The sequence below is a fragment of the Epinephelus moara genome, chromosome 22 (genome assembly GCF_006386435.1).
Source record: "Epinephelus moara isolate mb chromosome 22, YSFRI_EMoa_1.0, whole genome shotgun sequence".
Lineage (NCBI taxonomy): Eukaryota > Metazoa > Chordata > Actinopteri > Perciformes > Serranidae > Epinephelus > Epinephelus moara.
In genome coordinates this window covers 34,963,394-34,980,920 of record NC_065527.1, presented here as the reverse complement: position 1 = coordinate 34,980,920, position 17,527 = coordinate 34,963,394, and the positions used below count along the sequence as shown (strand labels likewise).

Sequence of the window (17,527 nt, the reverse complement as noted above, 5' to 3'; positions counted from 1 at the left end):
TAAATAGGATTGGTCCGAGCACAGAACCTTGCGGAACTCCATAACAAACTTTGGTACGTAAGGATGATTCATTATGAACGTCAACAAAACTGAAAACGTCAGATAAATAAGATTTAAACCAGCTCAGTGCAGAACCTTTTAGGCCAATTAAGTGATCCAGTCTCTGCAGTAGAATTTGGAAGATGATTCCACAGAAGAGGAGCCTGATAGCTGAAGGCTCTGGCTCCTGATCTACTTTTGGAGACTTTAGGGACCACTAGTAATCCTGCATTCTCACAGCGCAGTGTTCTAGTGGCATAATATGGCACTATGAGCTCTCTAAGATATGACAGAGCCTGACCATTGAAAGCTTTGTAAGTTAGGAGTAGGATTTTAAATTAATTTCTGGATTTTACAGGGAGCCAGTGCAGAGAAGCTAAAACAGTAAAGCTAAAAAAGTGTGATCTCGTTTCTTAGTTCCTGTCAGTACACATGCCGCTACGTTCTGGATCAGCTGGAGAGTTTTTAAAGACTTATTAGAGCTCCCTGATAATAGGGAATTACAGTAATCCAGCCTAGAGGTAACAAAAGCGTGGACCAATTTTTCTGCATCTTTTTTGCACAGGATAGGCCTAATTTTCACAATATTACGCAGATGAAAAAATGCAGTCTGTGAGGTTTGTTTTAAATGGGAGTTTAAAGACAAATCTTGGTCAAATATTACTCCAAGTTTTCTTACGTTAGTGCTAGAGGCCAAAGCAATGCCATCCAGAGAAACTATATCACCAGATAAAGAGTTTCTGAGGTGTTTGGGGCCAAGAACAATAATTGAATTTAACATTTAACAGTTTAGTTAATTGATCTCTTTCTTCTGGCTTTATCAATAAATACAACTGTGTATCATCCGCATAGCAATGGAAATTTACAGAGTGATTTCTAATGATGTAACCTAAGGGAAGCATTTATAAGGTGAACAGAATTGGTCCAAGCACAGAACCTTGTGGAACTCCAAAACAAACTTTAGTACGTAGAGATGATTAATCATGAACATGAACGAACAGAAAACGATCAGATAAATAAGATTTGAACCAGCTTAGTGCAGAACCTTTTAGGCCAATTAAATGTTCCAGTCTCTGTAGCAGATGGTCAATTGTGTCAAATGCCACACTAAGATCTAATAAATCAAGTACAGAGACAAGTCCTTTGTCTGAAGCAATCAGCAGATCATTTGTAATTTTAACTAGTGCTGTCTCAGTGCTATGATGCACTCTAAATCCTGACTTATCCTCAAATAAATTATTATCGCAGAGAAAGTCACATAGCTGGTCTGCGACTACTTTCTCAAGGCTCTTTAAAGTATAAACAGCTATAGAAACTTTTAATGGAGTTTGTGTCTGCGCACACATGTGCATACATACATATATAATGATAAACATAGAGATACAGTTATCACATAATGTTATATGTACATATATAAAGATACAGATACAGTTATCAGTAACAAATTAGCAGTGTTTTTTCTCTAACAATCACCTGCACATGAACAACAACCTGCGTTCTGTATTTTATAATCTGTGCTGTGTCCTGCTCAGAGTCACACAATGTGTTCATGATTTATTCATTATTTGCCTCTGTATTTATTGAAATTCTGATTGTGAGTTCATTATTGAATAACCCAGAATATGATCACGATGTCTTTGAACACTGGAAATAATTTATTAGGTCAAATGTTTCAGGGAAAATTAAAATTCTGTAACTCATCAACCTGATGCTCAGGAATTATATTCCCACAAGATGGCAAGTCTCAATCGATTTCCAGGTCAAGTGATCGAGGATACAGGATAGAGGAGTCGAGGAATGATATTGGGATGAACCCATACATGCGCCAGGTGCAGCCCATAACCAAAACGCTGGTAAACCTGGCACAGTGCCATGCAGTTGCCAGGAGGGAGAAGCCATCTGGCTACACCAATATATTTTTGCCTGTAATGCTCGCAACAGTTCAAAATTAGGTGCAGGAATGAGGACTGAATCAGTTCTGTGTTGGTGGAAAAGGGGTATCAGACACTAAACCTGATGGGTTCATGCAGTACTTGTGAGTTTGGAATTTTCCTTGAAATTGTCACAAAGTAACAAAATTAAATTGTGACATGTGACTTCAGCATAATGGACAGTTTAATCAGAAGTATAATGAGATAAAACATCGTTGTGATTTTTTGTTTGTCTTTTTATTTTTGCCAGATATGGAACCATGCAGATAGTTTCCTTTTTTAGTGGTACAGCCCAACAACATATCAGGATGTAATCATTTTTGACATTCAGTTTTGCATGAAGTTGCTGTCAGTATCTTGCCACACATTTATCTAATCATCATCATACCCTGTCATCTTCATCTTGAATGAAAAACACTTTGCTGGCATTTAACCGACATTGCTTAAGATTCCCTCCAGACATGTTAAGATTTTTTGTGGCTGCTTTGGTTCTGCCACAAAAACATTCAGTTTTCTGATTAAAAATGATTTAACTCCTCCATCATTGAAAAATCAAACATCTATGAACATGCAGACATTTTCAATTTCATAAAAACTTCAAGTTTCCACATCACACTTGTGTAAAGCCGGGTTCACACTACACGATAGCAGCCAGATTATAGCCTGGCGCAGCGTCGTACGCTGTTGGCTGGGATTGTGAACGACAATGATAATTCATCATTTCCTCTTGTGTAGTGTGTCATAGTAGACGACAGCCAACACTACATCTGGGAGGCCTCACAACATCCCGACAGAAAGTCTAGCATGTTTGATTTTCTTTTTGTCGTTCAGGATTTCTCCCGTCACAGCTGTCACTTTGACCAATAGAAACAAAAAGTAATCTGCTGCTGTAGACAACTGTATGACAACAACACTCCAGCCTTTTTGATATTTCCTCAAGGGACATTACCATGTCAGAGTAAAAAGGGAAAAATGATGGCGTCAAACAGCAGAGGCACATTAGCAACCAGGTGAGTACTGCCATTAGCATCAAGCTAGCAAAGAATGTTATTTCTACATAATGGAGAAGACGTAAAGGAATAAAATTAACAAATAGTGGTGGGGCTTTTGCTGACCAAAAATGAAGAGGGTACCAGCTTCATTTGAAACAGACTACATTAGAATTGGTTGTTATTTCTCACTTTTCATCCACTTCCGTTTGCCCTGTTAAAATGCATTGCGCTGTCATTTCAAACGCAACACTTCGTGTCACTGCTTTAAATTAGAAGCCCCTTATAATTTTGGTTAAGAAAATCCGTTCATTTTCCAAACAGGCCTTCATTGTGAAACATTTATAGAAACTTGTTATGGAGGCTTAAGTGACTTGTGTAGTTTTCATGCGGCACTTCAAATGTAGCTCCTCCCATCTGGTTGCACTTTTTACATTACTACAATAACAATTTGGCAGGGACGTAAACAGCCACAGTGACTGAAATAATAATACTAATAATAATAATATTAATAATAATAATAACAATAGGACAAGAATTACTCAATGACATCATGCATGTCATGAAAGACAGCCAACGATGAATGGTCGTGGACCAACGTGTAGTCTTTCATGTCTGTTGGCCAAGTCACGGCACAATTTTATGACCCCGCAATCGCCTAGTCTGACATGGTGACTGTCGGAACAGACAAAAATGTTGTGTAGTCTGAACCCGGCATAAGCTGCAAAGTGGACCATGATCCAAACTGGTTGTGATGTCACAAAATCATCTCATAAACACATGCCTGTAAAGGGGAGCACAGAGGAACTTTCCCTCTTTGACAGATGAATGTAAATCAACCTTCTACACTGTAAAATATTTGACTGTACATTTACAGTAAATGACAGTTTACTAGTTGCATTACTTTCACAGTAAATTCATGTGACATTTTTACAGTAAATTGTTGTGAAATGACAGCTGTATACTGTGATCTCACAGTAGTTATGCCTGCATATTACTGTGATATAACAGTACGTTCCTGTAAATTACTTAATATAACTATAACTTAGTTTATGTACATCTGATTACTGTGATTTAGCAATATGCTCCAGTAGAATTATTGTATTTCACTGTAATCTCACAGTTAAACTCCATTTATTACTGTGATTTAGCAGTATGCCTCTGTAAATTATAGCCTACAATAAAATTTTGCAATAAAATTCTGCATTTGGTTAAATATCACAGTAAAAGCCTGTGAGGTGATAATTATGTAATGAATTGTAAAATATTACAGTTACAAATTATAAGTTCCTGGAAATAATTTGCAGTGTAGTGTCAAAGACAGTAGTCATACTCAATGTTAACACTTGGTTGGTCCTTGTTAACACAAGGATCTGTGTGAGAAATATATTCTTACTCATTAAATGTAGTCCATATGAGAAGTAGATTTACAATAGTAACTTCATAAGTAATCCAGGCTTCCTAACTTGCAATATAATGCCTTCTCTCTTAAATACAAAACTACAGTGGTCGTTTTGTCTTGATGGCGCCCGCAGAGCGTGCTGACTCTCTATCTGATCCCTCCAGTCTCCTGTGCTTAAGACCCAGACAATCACCATCTCAGACATCACCAACTCCCTCCAAGGAAGTGTGACCTACAAGGACATCCCCTTGGTTCACACTGAGACCAAGACCATCACGTACGAGTCAGCACAGGTGAGGAGAATTCTGGGAATTGTTCACAAAAAATAACACTTCACAAAGTATTTACAGGCCTTGGTTAAATGCAAATAGGTGGTTTAAATTGTCTCAACTTGTATGCAATGCAGTTATTTTGAATTAAAGCTGTGTTTGTACACGTGACCTCTGATGTGACCTCTTAATACCGTATTACATAGTGGTGGCATGCAATATATTCAATTACGTGATGGTGGCATGGTGGGGTTTGAGGCACTAAAACTACTTGGATAAAATAATGTTTAGGCACATATGGGATGTAGGTGTGTGGTGGTCATGTACAGTGGCATGCAAGTTTGCCCCCCCCTCCCTGGTCAAAATTTCGTTTACTGTGAATAGTAAAAGTAGAAGATGAACTGATCTCCAAAAGGCATGTAGTTAAAAGAAACTTTTCAACATTTAAGCAATATGTGTGTATTGTTTTTGTTTCGTACAAGTTTAGAGTGAAAAAAAGGAAAGGAGCACCATGCAAAAGTTTGGGCACCCCAAGACGTTTGACCTGGACAGCTTTTAACAGGGTCTCAGACCTTAATTAGCTTGTTAGGGCTATAGCTTGTTCAGAATCATTGTTAGGAAAGGCCAGGTGAGGCAAATTTCAAAGCTTTATAAATACTGTGACTCCTGAAACCTTGTCCCAACAATCAGCAGCCATGGGCTCATCTTATCAGCTGCCTAGCACACTGAAAACAGGCAGGAGAAGGCTATAAGAAGATAGCAAAGTGTTTTCAGGGAGCTGTTTCCTCAGTTCGAGATGCAATTAAGAAATGGCAGTCGACAGGAACTGTGGAGGTCAAGTTGAGGTCTAAAAGACCAAGAAAACCTTCTGAGAGAGCTGCTCGTAGGATTGCTAGAAAGGCTTGTGACTGCAAAAGACCTGAAGGAAGGTTTAACAGACTCTGGGGTGGTGGTACACTGTTCTACCCTGCAGCGACACCTGCACAAATATGACCTTCATGGAAGAATCATCAGAAGAAAACCTTTCCTGTGTTCTCACTAGTGTCAGAAGTTTGTAAAGGAACATCTAACTAAGCCTAATGCTTTTTGGAAACAAGTCCCGTGAACTGATGGAGTTAGAATAGAACTTTGTGGCCGCAATGAGCAAAGGTATGTTTGGAGAAAAAATCATGCAAAATTTCATGAAAAGAACACCTGTCCAACTGTAAAACACAGGTGTGGATCTATCATGTTTTGGGCATGTGTTGCAGCCAGTGGTACAAGGAACATTTCACAGGTAGAGGGAAGAATGGATTCAGTTAAATTCCAGCAAATTCTGGAAGCAAACATCACAACATCACAAAAAAGCTGAAGATGAAGAGAGGATGGCTTCTACAGCAGGACAGTGATCCTAAACATACCTCGAAATCCACAATGGACTACCTCAACAAGAGGCACAAGCTGAAGGTTTTGCCATGGCCCTCACAGTCCCCCAACCTAAACATCATTAAAAATCTGTGGATAGACCTCAAAAGAGCAGTGCATGTAAGATGGCCCAACAATCTCACAGAACTAGAATCCTTTTACAATCAAGAATGGGTGAAAAAACCCCAAACAAGAATTGAAAGACCCTTAGCTGGCAACAGAAAGTGTTTAGAAGCAGCAATACCTGCCGAAGGGGGCGCTACTAAGTACTGACCATGCACGGTGCCCAAACTTTTCCTTCAGGCCCTTTTTCTTATTTGTTATTTCAAAACTGTAAAAGGTTGAAATAAAAACACCAGTGAGCAATTTATTGCTAATACAGTGGATCTGAGAATTAATTACACAAAAAAAAGGTTTACTGTTAAACACAGGTTATACAAGAAATTCATGCACAAGGACTTCAGGGTGAACCACACCAAAAATAACAAACAAAACCCACGTATTTCGCCCTGGAGTGCTGCCTAGGCCCTACAAACAAAAGAAGCAAACAAAAATACACTACTGGGCCTAACTCCCTAAACAAAACAAAAACAGAAAAAAAAATTTTATAACAAAAATGGCAGTCGACCCCTATGGTTTTGTGCTAATTAATCTAAAGTGCAGAGCTATTTACAATATACACTGCTCAAAAAAAAAATAAAGGGAACACATAATCATCACAGTGTAACTCAAAGTCAGTCAAACTCCTGGGATATCAACCTGTCCAGTTAGGAAGCAATGCTGATTGTGAAACAATTTTACCTGCTGTTGTGCAAATTGGACAGACAATAGATGGAAAGAAGAGGCAATTACCAAGACAACTCCTATTTAGGAATGATTTTGCAGTGGTGGCCACAGACCATTTCCCTCTCTGCGTCCTTTCTGGTTGATTCTTGGCTAGTTTTGCATTTTTGCAGTGCCCTCACCACTAGTAGTATCATGAGGCAGTATCTGCAGCCCACAGAAGTTGCTCAGGTAGTGCAGCTACTCCAGCATGGCACATCTATACGCGCAGTGGCCAGAAGGTTTGCTGCATGGAGGAGATACCAGGAGACAGGCCAGTACACCAGGAGAGGTGGAGGGGGCCGTAGGAGGGCAACAACCCAGCAGCAGGACCGCTATCTGCTTCTTTGTGCAAGGAGGAACAGGAGGAGCACTGCCAGAGCCCTCTAAAATGACCTCCAGCAGGCCACTCGTGTGCATTTTTCTGTCCAACCTGTCAGAAACAGACTCCATGAGGGTGGCATGAGGGCCCGACATCCACAAGTGGGGCCTGTGCTCACACCCCGGTACCGTGCAGCCCAACTGACATTTGCAAGAGAACACCAAAATTGTCAGATTCACCACTGGCGCCCTGTTCTCTTCACAGATGAGAGCAGGTTCACACTGAACACATGTGACAGACGTGACAGAGTCTGGAGATGCCATGGAGAATGTTCTGCTGCCTGCAACATCCTCCAGTATGACCGGTTTGGTGGTGGGTCAGTGATGGTCTGGGGAGGCATATCCTTGGAGGGCCGCACAGACCTCCACGTGTTAGCCAGAGGTACCCTGACTGCTGTTAGGTACCGGGATGAGATCCTCAGACCCATTGTCAGACCATATGCTGGTGCAGTGGGCCCTGGGTTCCTTCTGATGCATGACCAGTGTTGGGAACGTTACTTTAAAAAAAGTAATTAGTTATAGTTACTAGTTACTTTCCCCAAAAAGTAACTGAGTTAGTAACTGAGTTACTGCACTGTTAAAGTAATTAATTACCTGTAAAAGTAACTATAGTGTTACTTTTTAATAAAATGCTCAAATATGTTAAATTGCTTGGACACCCCCCTTAATGGAACTGTATGTAATGAAACTCAACATTGAATATGTCAAATGAATGAAATTGACACTTAATAGAATAAATCATTATTATAAAACATTGTGCACTTATCTACACTAGTTAAAGAACCTCCATTAATCGCGCAATTTAAATGTGAAAAGTCTCATTGACTGACTGTCAGCTGTGTGTATGCGGAGAAGGAGAGGGGCGGAGGGAGCGGAGCTGTGGAAACATCCTGCAGTCCGTCACACTATCATGCGTTTAAATAACTTAATAGATGGATAGATATAGAGAAAGGCCACGTTCAGAGAGCAAGCCCAAATAAGCAACTCCACTTTCGAAACAAACCCAAAAATCCGCAACCCGCGACTACCAATATTTGTAAGCGACTTTACAAAAACACAAGCCCAAAGTCGCGGACCTGACAACCCTGCTTGTGTGCTTGTGAATACCCACCCTACTCTGCCTCTGATTGGTTTATGATGAAATTTTACTCTCCCTAAGCCAATCATCAGCACTTATGCTTCCCCCTCACCTGCCCTCATCAGAGAAAAAAAACTTTACAGCTCCGCTGAGAAGGAGCTTGCTTGGGTGAAAGCCGCTTCAGTGAACTCAAGTAAAGCCGAGTAACAACGCATTTCATTGTGAGTAACAGTAACGGCATTATAATGGGGGAGACAGTAACTTTTTTGATTACTCGTTACTGAAAGAAGTAACACCGTTTATTTATAACGCCGTTATTCCCATCACTGTGCATGACAATGCCCAGCCTAATGTGGCTAGAGTGTGTCAGCAGTTCCTGGATGACGAAGGCATTGATGCTATTGATTGGCCCGCCCGTTCCCCAGATCTGAATCCAATCGAGCACCTTTGGGACATCACGTATCGTAGCGTCCATCGCCACCACATCGCATCACAGACTGTCCGGGAGCTGACTGATGCCCCGATCCAGGTCTGGGAGGAGATCCCCCAGGAGACCATCCCTCGTCTCATCAGGAGCATGCCCAGACGTTGTAGGGAATGTATACAGGCACGTGGAGGCCATACACACTACTGAACCACATTATAAGTTGTCCTGAGGAAATTCACATAAGTTGGATCAGCCTGTGATTTTTCCACTTTGATTTTGGGTATGATTCTGAATCCAGTCCTAAATGAGTTAATGATTTTGGTTTCCATGGATGGTTCTTACATTATTTTGTTCTCAACGAATTACACTATGTAATCAATAAAGATTTTCATCTGGAATATTTCATTCATCGAGATCTGGGATGTGTGATTTAAGTGTTCCCTTCCTTTTTCTGAGCAGTGTATATACAAGCGTGGTTAGCTAGCGTGAAGTTAACACACACACTAAAGACTAAACAACTAACAATACCACTGGAGGCTAACAGTGGCCCCACTGGCATTAAGCAGCGCAGTCAACAGTAATGAAACGGCTAACTGTACTGAGCACAAACAGACACCAATAGCACAGCGTTTCAATGAGCGGAAGGCTGCTGAGGAAAGCAACTGGCTGGCAGCATCGATCCTCGGCATTACTGTGGCCGTCTCAGACAATAAGTAGGACAAGCCCCAGTCTTGGCCAATCCACAGCAGCAATGGCACACCAAGCCCCCCAAGCTCAGCCAGTCCGCAGCAGCGACAATTGAGATTCACCCAATCGGCACTGGGCATCTGTACCTGTAACACAAAGATCCTCACAGAAAGGAGAGCTCTCACTCCCCTGAAACATCACTGCTCCATACTCAGTAACTAATACACAATGAATAATACGGCTGACCTTAACACCCCCCGTCCTAAAGAACAAACATCTTTCCTAGAAGATTTGTTTGTTAAGGCTGGGCTGGCATGCGTGACAGGGAATCTGCTAATAGATGTTCTGCTCCTTTTTGTATGATGAATCTCTTGGTTGAAATCCTGAACCAGGAGGGACCATCTCATCAGTCTCTGATTTGAATTTCTCATCTGACTCAAAAACACCTGGGAGTTGGGATCAGTGTACACTGCAACAGGTAGTGGGCTTGAACCAATGTACACTTTAAAATACCGTAGTGTGAGCAGTAGCGAAAGTGCCCCTTTTTCATTAATACTGTAATAGAGCTGGGGTACACTGAATTTTTTTGAAAAGTAGCAAATGGGATTGTCGATACCTTGCTTGTCTTCCTGGAGCAACACAGCACGGGCCCCTCGGTTACTTTCAATACCTACAACTTGAATGGGCAGTCGAAATCTGGGGCTGCAAGGACAGGTGTGCTGCAGAGGAGAGCTTTACAGAACAGCATTCTGACAGGCAGGTGACCAGGAAAAAGTTTTCTTCACACTAGTGAGGCTATCGAGAAGAACAAACACATCAGCAAAGTTTCTACAAAGAAACGTTTCTAGGATGGCTTACACTTTTGCATCCACTGGCCCACTTGCTTACTGAGGTATGCGACAGTGGCTCTGCCAAACTCACATTTGGCAAGATTCAGAGTAAGGCTGGCCTTCCTCAGCCTCTCAGAAATAACTTATAGGGTTCCTATGTGTTCAGGCCACGTGTCTATAGGCCACGACATTATCAAGATACACTTCACAATTTTCACTTCAGCTAAAACAATGTGCATTACCTACTGAAATGTGGCAGGTGCATTACATAGACCAAAGGGCATCACAGGGCATTGGAGGAAATGGTCAGGGGTGACAAAACTAGAAATTTCTGAAGCACGAGGGGTTAATGAGACTTGCCAGTAACTTTCAGAAGGTCCAGTTTTGTGACGAAAATGGCTGAATCAACTCTAGCAACACAGTAAGAATCAGCTTTAGTGACGTTGTTCACTTTTCTGAAATCAGTATAGAAACTTTTGTCCAATTTAGGCACAAGAAGGCAGGTAGATCTCCAGGCACTGGAGCTGGGAACAGCTAGACCGTTCTCCAAAAAGTAGTCAACCTCTTCTTTAAGAAGAGAGGGCTTTGTGGGATTAACACGGTAAGCAAGCTGCTTTATTGGTCACCAACATCAATGTTGTGAGACACAACAGTGGTGCAGGATGGAGTGTTTAAGAATGGAGTGGGATTCTTTTCAATAAAATGAACAATATCTGCCTGGGCTGAAATGCTGCAAATGCATGGACGTCGGAACTATTTTCTGAGAGGGGGGGGCGGGATTTTTGTTGGGAGGGGCGGGGGAAGCACGCACATTTATCAATGATTAAGGATTTGATTTGAAGTCATTTTATAATAACATGCAGTTATAAGAGAACTAGAATGGATGAACACGGCATCTTTATTGTTAAGAAAATTAAACTTTGATCACTATATCAAGCCATTTAAGGAACATAACATTATTTGTAACCTTGAATGAAAAAGAGAAAAGTCTGCACTCCTGACTCAGGGTTTTCATGCATTTCCAAAAGTGGACCTTCTCTCAGCTGAACTACTGATGAAGATTTTAAGCAGGGTCGAGACATCGCTTTCATCCATAAGGTCATTGTGAGCGTTCATAATGACCAAATGTGTTAGTCTCTCCTGCGTCATGGTGTTGCACAGCCAGGTTTTCAGCCTGCGCAAGGCTGAGGAAGAGCGCTCGGATGCCGCGACAGATATGGGCAGGGCCAGTCAAAGCTTAATGAGCTTCTCCACCTGCAAGGTTTGCAGGATGGACACAACATCCTGGATGCCAAGGCTACTGTATGTAGTCAGGCAGGCTGCATATCACATCAAAAGCATAGATCTATGCATTAATGATATGAAAGAGATAAATGTAAGTCAGACAAATTGAGTTTAAATTCAGATTCTTTATGTTTTTTTAAAGCGTAATGCAATGGGTAGGGAGGCTGGGGTGCGGGGGTGCAGATGGGAGGGGGTGCGGCTGCACCCCCCGCACCCCTAGTTCCGACGTCTATGTGCAAATGAGCTGACAGATTTTTTAGGATTTCTGAATTTTGCAGCCGTGAACAGGAAACACTGTTGTTCACATATAAAACATCATTTTCAGAGGAGGGCGGAGAAAAGGCAACAGATGTGACAGTGGACAGTGGTTGTATCAGCCAGTTGTATCAGCCAGATCCATCACATCATCAAATTTACATGCCTGTGCACATGTTACAACACAAGCAGGAACCCAGACGGGTTTAAGTCGAGCACAGGGTTCTCCACTATCTCAGGTGTTGGAAAAACTTTCTTTCCAGCCAAATCATTACTGAGGATGAAATGCTCCCCTGGTGCTGGCAAGTGAGAGCGCATGCCGATTTTCACCAGGCCAGAGACAAGGGGCGAACGCACCCGCACTCTTGAAGGGATCAACTCAACCCCACATACGAGAGCATCAGAACCACAAAATGAGCCGCTGGACAGAGGCAACACACTTTGCAACATAATGGACTGTGGGGCTCTTGTGTCAAGCAAAATCGTGATCGGTACCTGATCTTCAGTCTCTCCCGTCAGAGAGACGGAACCCTTTAAAATGAACTTGTAACTTTCATCTATCTCATCCTTCTTGGGTTCGTCTGTGTTGACAGGAGGCAGAACAGGAGCGGACTGGATTAAACTGGTTTTTGGCTTTCTGGGGTTTTGATTTCGCTCTTACTGCTGCAGAGCAGGGCAATTAGCAATGAGATGGCCCATAGTCAGAGGAAGCGATGTTAGGATGTGGTGAGTTTTGGGTGGAACTTTTGGACTTTTCCCAAAGCAACAGCCCGAATAGGTTCATGACGCACAGAGGGAAAAGTAACATGGTGAGTCAAAATGAATTCATATGCGAGCACACGTGCACATGCACACGTGTGACAAACTCATTACAAATTTATTTTAACTCTTCCACACAACTCTCAGGTGAAGATTGTGAAAACTTTACTGGCACTGCTTAAATAGCCACTATCATTTGCACTCAGTTGATTGTCCTTTACTTAAGTAAGGGTTGCTCAAAATATTCTCCACACTTCTCTTCCTAATAGTTCCCATTTGGAGCTAAGATTGCAGTGATTTTAAGTGGTTTTAAATCATTTTTACCACTTAACACTACCACTTTGTCCTCACAGTTTAGCTTGTAGATAAGTCTGGTCATATGTGCGCGCTACACTCATAAATGTGACAACGTAGCAGGCTGATAAAAAAAATATCACAGGACAGGCAAAACTTATTTTAAATGACATTTCAGGGATCTCATAGTATAAGTATTTTCATTTGAAATGTTGTAGTATTTTGATAGCATTATATATATTTATGTCAAAGTATTTAACTTTTTTAAAAAAAGTCAGGCTGTGGCTCAGAAGGTAGAGCTGGCCGTCTATTAATTTCAGGATGTGGTGGTTCAATCCCCAGCTCCTCCTGTCCACGTTTTAAACTGACCTTGGACAGTGAACTACATATTACTACTGATGGCCAGACCAGCACCTTGCATGGTAGCTTGCTTCCACTGGTGTGTGAGTGTGAATGAGAGATAAATTGTAAAGCATGTTGGATAAAAGTGCTATGTAAATGCAGCCATTTACATTGAACCTGGAGCATTTGGGTGTCCAGATGGTCCTAGGGCAGTTGCCCCGTTTGTTCTGTTGGTAACACTGACACTATTGGTACTGAGTTTCAGTTGCATTAGACCGAATCACCATGACGTTATACTAACAACAACAGTCACTTCCAGGTAGACAACTGTATATTTATTTAAATTGTGTGGAGATATATTAATTGTTCAGCTATAACGGTAATGTTTAAAAATATATAGTTAAACGCGTTGGTCAGACCTATCTGACCTTTTTGCTGTGCTTATTTCATGCACTGTGTTGTTTTACTATGGTCTTTGATAAATCAACTGGCACAGATCTAAGCAATGTACTGCTTGGACGGGGACCACAGCAAAATGTATTTTAACCACCGAAAGAAATCTTTATCAGTTTAAGTGTATGCTATGTTTGGAGTACTTTCACCACTTTACCTTCCAGGCTAACTCAGGCGTGTCCAAACTTTTGAATGGGGGCCAAATTAGATAATGTGAAAATACCTGGGAGCCAGCTGCTTCTCACATCATATGGGTTTAAAAAAATCACATACAAATGAGACAAATAGAACTGTTTCCTCTTTCAGTGAGAACATATTCAACCTTCCAGCAGCGGCCCTTGCTGTTGACTTTACGTTGCTTTGCTGTGGTCATGTCTACTACCTAGCAGGAAATGTTTTTTGTTGATTAACCATTAGTTTGCTTGTGCTCAAAAAATCTCATTCATTCAACCTGTGTAGTTCTTACTTGGTGCATAAACTGTATGATACTCCTGCCATTGTGAGGTGAATGGAAGAAAATGCTAAGTGATCTTGCTTGATTCACCAATATTGTTTGGCAGGCATGGTTGGCATGGTGGTGCAGTGGTTAGTATTGTCACCTCACAGCAAGAGGGTTCCTGGTTTGAACAGGGGGTGGGGGAGCCCTTCATTGCGGAGTTTGCATGGTCTCCCTGTGTCAGTGTGGGTTTTCTGCAGGTTTCTGCAGACATGCAGGTTAATTGGTGACTCTAAATTGGTCATAGATGTAAATGTGAGTGTGAATGTTTGTCTGTCTATGTGTCAGCCCTGTGATAGTCTGACGACCTGTCCAGGGTGAACCCAACCTTTCACCCAATATCAGCTAGGATTGGCTTCAGTGCCCCCGCAACCCCTAGCCGGTTATGGAAAAAATTAACGAATGAATGTTTCACCGACTTCACACGGTATATTATAAAAGACAAGCGGGGTGCCATTCAAAAACGGTCCGCGGGCCAGACTTTGGATATACCTGCACTAACTGATCAAGGCAGCAGTAGACCAGCAGCTCCTGTGTCCTGCAAAGTAAAATGACTGTTTTTGTGAATGGAGTGACAAAAGTGGTGGCTTTGATATAATGGCATCAGTTCCTCATTGGAAAGGGCTGTCTGACAGCAAGGTAAAGTGGTGAAAATATTCTAAATATAGCATACACCTAAAGACAGTGTTTGCACAGTGCTGTTTCATTTATGTATGTGACATAGGGGTGGGAATCACCAGAGGCTCCACGATACGATATTATCAAGATAGTTAAGTCACAATACAATATCACTGCAATTTCAAATGTTTTGCGATATGCTGACACTTAAGTCATTTTATTTGCAGTGTATATAAATGTATGTAGTGAACTACAACAGAAATTGATTCTGTTATTCTAGTAGGCTACCAAAAGTTTAATTTGCATTTGTAATATTAATCATTTATATAATAAAAAATAATACTTGGCACTGTGTGACAAAACAATTTTGCTACACAAAAATATCGTGATACTTTGCTGTAGCAATTTTTCCCCCACCTGTAATGAGACGTGGGATGGTTTCTAGCTGGAAGTCCCTGTAAATAAACATTGTAATTTGGTCTATACCAAAAAAAAAAAAAGAACTTACCTTACTCATAATCATGTTTTCCAACATTTTTTTTATTCATTTCGGGCTCTAGTTTCGCAGACCGGGCGAGGCGGGGGCGCAGCGCACCTGCGCTTCGCCAACTGGGTGTGGCCAGGCGGATTTTGCAAGTTTGGCACACCGTGCACCTGGCGCAGCTACTCCTCTTTCCCACCTCCGTCCCTCCTACCTGCGCAAGTCGGAAAGAGGGAGGAGAGAAGGCGTGGAGTGGGTTTTACACACATCACACCAATCAAATGAGCCCCTCTCCTCGCCCTTAAATGCGCCGCGCGAAGGCGTAATGAGAGTTTACTCAATTCGCCATGGCAGAAGAGAGCAGCAGCGTCAGACGGCCAAACTTCTCCCAGGAGGAAACTGATGTTTTGGTCCGGGAGGTCCAAGCTCGCAGTGTCCGAATATACGGAACTGCGAGCAGACCTCCACGGGCTGATGATGCAAAGGTAGCCTGGGAGGAGGTCACCACAATTGTAAATCAATGTTGCGTTTCTCTCGTGCGCGCGCGCTCTCTCTTTCTCTCTCGCAGTCTCACTCTGTTTCTTTTCTTTTGACTTTTCTAAGATGACAGATGCTGAATATATACTCCCTATCTGATGCTGTGGCTGTTTGTGGTTGGCTGAGAGGGATGTGAACTCATTAGTTTGCAGCTGTGTTAATCAAATCAGGTTGGGTTTCCATTACGCGTGCCAAACGTGCCAAACGGTGCCAATCCCCTTTGATCTGACATCAGATGTGACGGGACAGTCGATATAGAGATACATTTATGTGCTGATTGCAGATAGTTGCATTGAATAGTGGTTTTTTGGGTATTTATTGCATCGTTAATGTGCCTGATATTCTGGAAACCTGCCTGTGAGGTTTTGGTGACGTGTGCGCACTGTCCGCCGGTCAGCCAAACTTCGGCTTACACCGGCTGCGCTCCCCCTGCGCTGACAGTAGACCTGGTTTCAGCTGGCGAGCTTTTAGCGCACCTTCGGCGAAGCCTTTTGGCACGAAACTGTCACTGCGCCAAGCTGGATCTGTCGACACCTCCCCCTGCTGCGCCGCCACACCCATCTCAGCGCACCTCGGTCTGCCAAACTGAGCGCGCCTCGGGTTGCACTGCTCGAAACTAGCTCTGCGCGGGGTTCGCCACCCTGCGCCACCCTGCGCCGCGCCGGGAAACTAGAGCCCGATTTCAAAAAGCCAAAGTTTCCAAATATTGAAGAACAGAAGCAGTTATTCAATGTGAATAAAACAGCCTATCGTGCAAACTTTTGATTTGAATCAGAGAAGGTCAGAGTAAAGGATAAGTAAAGAAGAAAACCAATTTGACCAGACATGCAATGCAAGCATAATTTTTGTTGGTAATAAAAGAGTTCTTAGGTTTAATCCCCAGCTCTTGTTCTGAGTAGGATAAGAATCTCTTTAAAAAAAATCTAAGTTACACAAATCACACATAGAAATAACAGTAAAAATGTAAAAATGGATTCACTTGACGTTCTTGTGTAACACTTAAAAGGTGTCTCTTCTGCAGCCAGTGGACAGCCTGGCAGAGAGGGAGTCAGGAGTGCTGCTGAGTGCCCAGACCATCACCTCAGAGACCATCAGCACCACCACCACCACCCAGATCACCAAGGTCTGCTCACTTCACTAACAGCCCCACTGTCAGTCAAAACATATTAATACAGCCATTTACCACCATGCTGTGATGGATCCCTATTTATCCCTACTCAATCACTTGAGTCAGTGGTGTTGACCCTTCACAAACATACTGGTTATGTAGCCACTGGAGAGTAACTCAGGAGACTGTTTCATCAACATCAGAAATATGAACGTGAATTTTTTATTCCCTGACACCAGTAGAAAGTTGTGCACTGTTACCTGCCCAGCCCCTGGTCCACTCGCCTCCGGTGTGTTTTTCATGTGAATTTCTTTTAGTGGTGTTATGGGTATGGGGTGCTGTTTGTAAAGTTGCTCACACTGAAAATAAGTGTTTAAAAAATGGTGTGAATTTTTTAACATCACCTTTTACCACATTTACAGCAATATTTGTGAACTTAGAAATATATTAAATAGTTAAATCTAAATATTAAATGTTACACCTTAAAGGGAAATTTCGGTTTATTTCAACCCGTCTCCTATCGTCCTAGATTTGTTTCAAGTGACTAGTGACATAGAAATAATAGTTAGCATGTTAGCCGTTAGCCTAGATACAGCCGGGGCGCACCTAGTAGCGTCAGACCTGTTAAAACGTAAGTGAAC

General features: G+C 42.1%; 1 protein-coding gene across 3 annotated transcripts in view; it reads left to right on the top strand.

The window, feature by feature from the left end:
• epb41a (erythrocyte membrane protein band 4.1a) overlaps positions 1-17,527 on the top strand; it is a 294,679-nt gene that overhangs the window by 263,071 nt on the left and 14,081 nt on the right. For 2 of the 3 annotated variants that reach the window (XM_050033972.1, XM_050033971.1), the window contains 2 exons: positions 4,526-4,654; positions 16,785-16,901. In XM_050033972.1, the coding sequence (XP_049889929.1) occupies positions 4,526-4,654; positions 16,785-16,901 (246 nt within the window). The remainder of the gene's footprint in view (positions 1-4,525; positions 4,655-16,784; positions 16,902-17,527) is intronic. The other variant, XM_050033970.1, reaches the window with a different exon arrangement.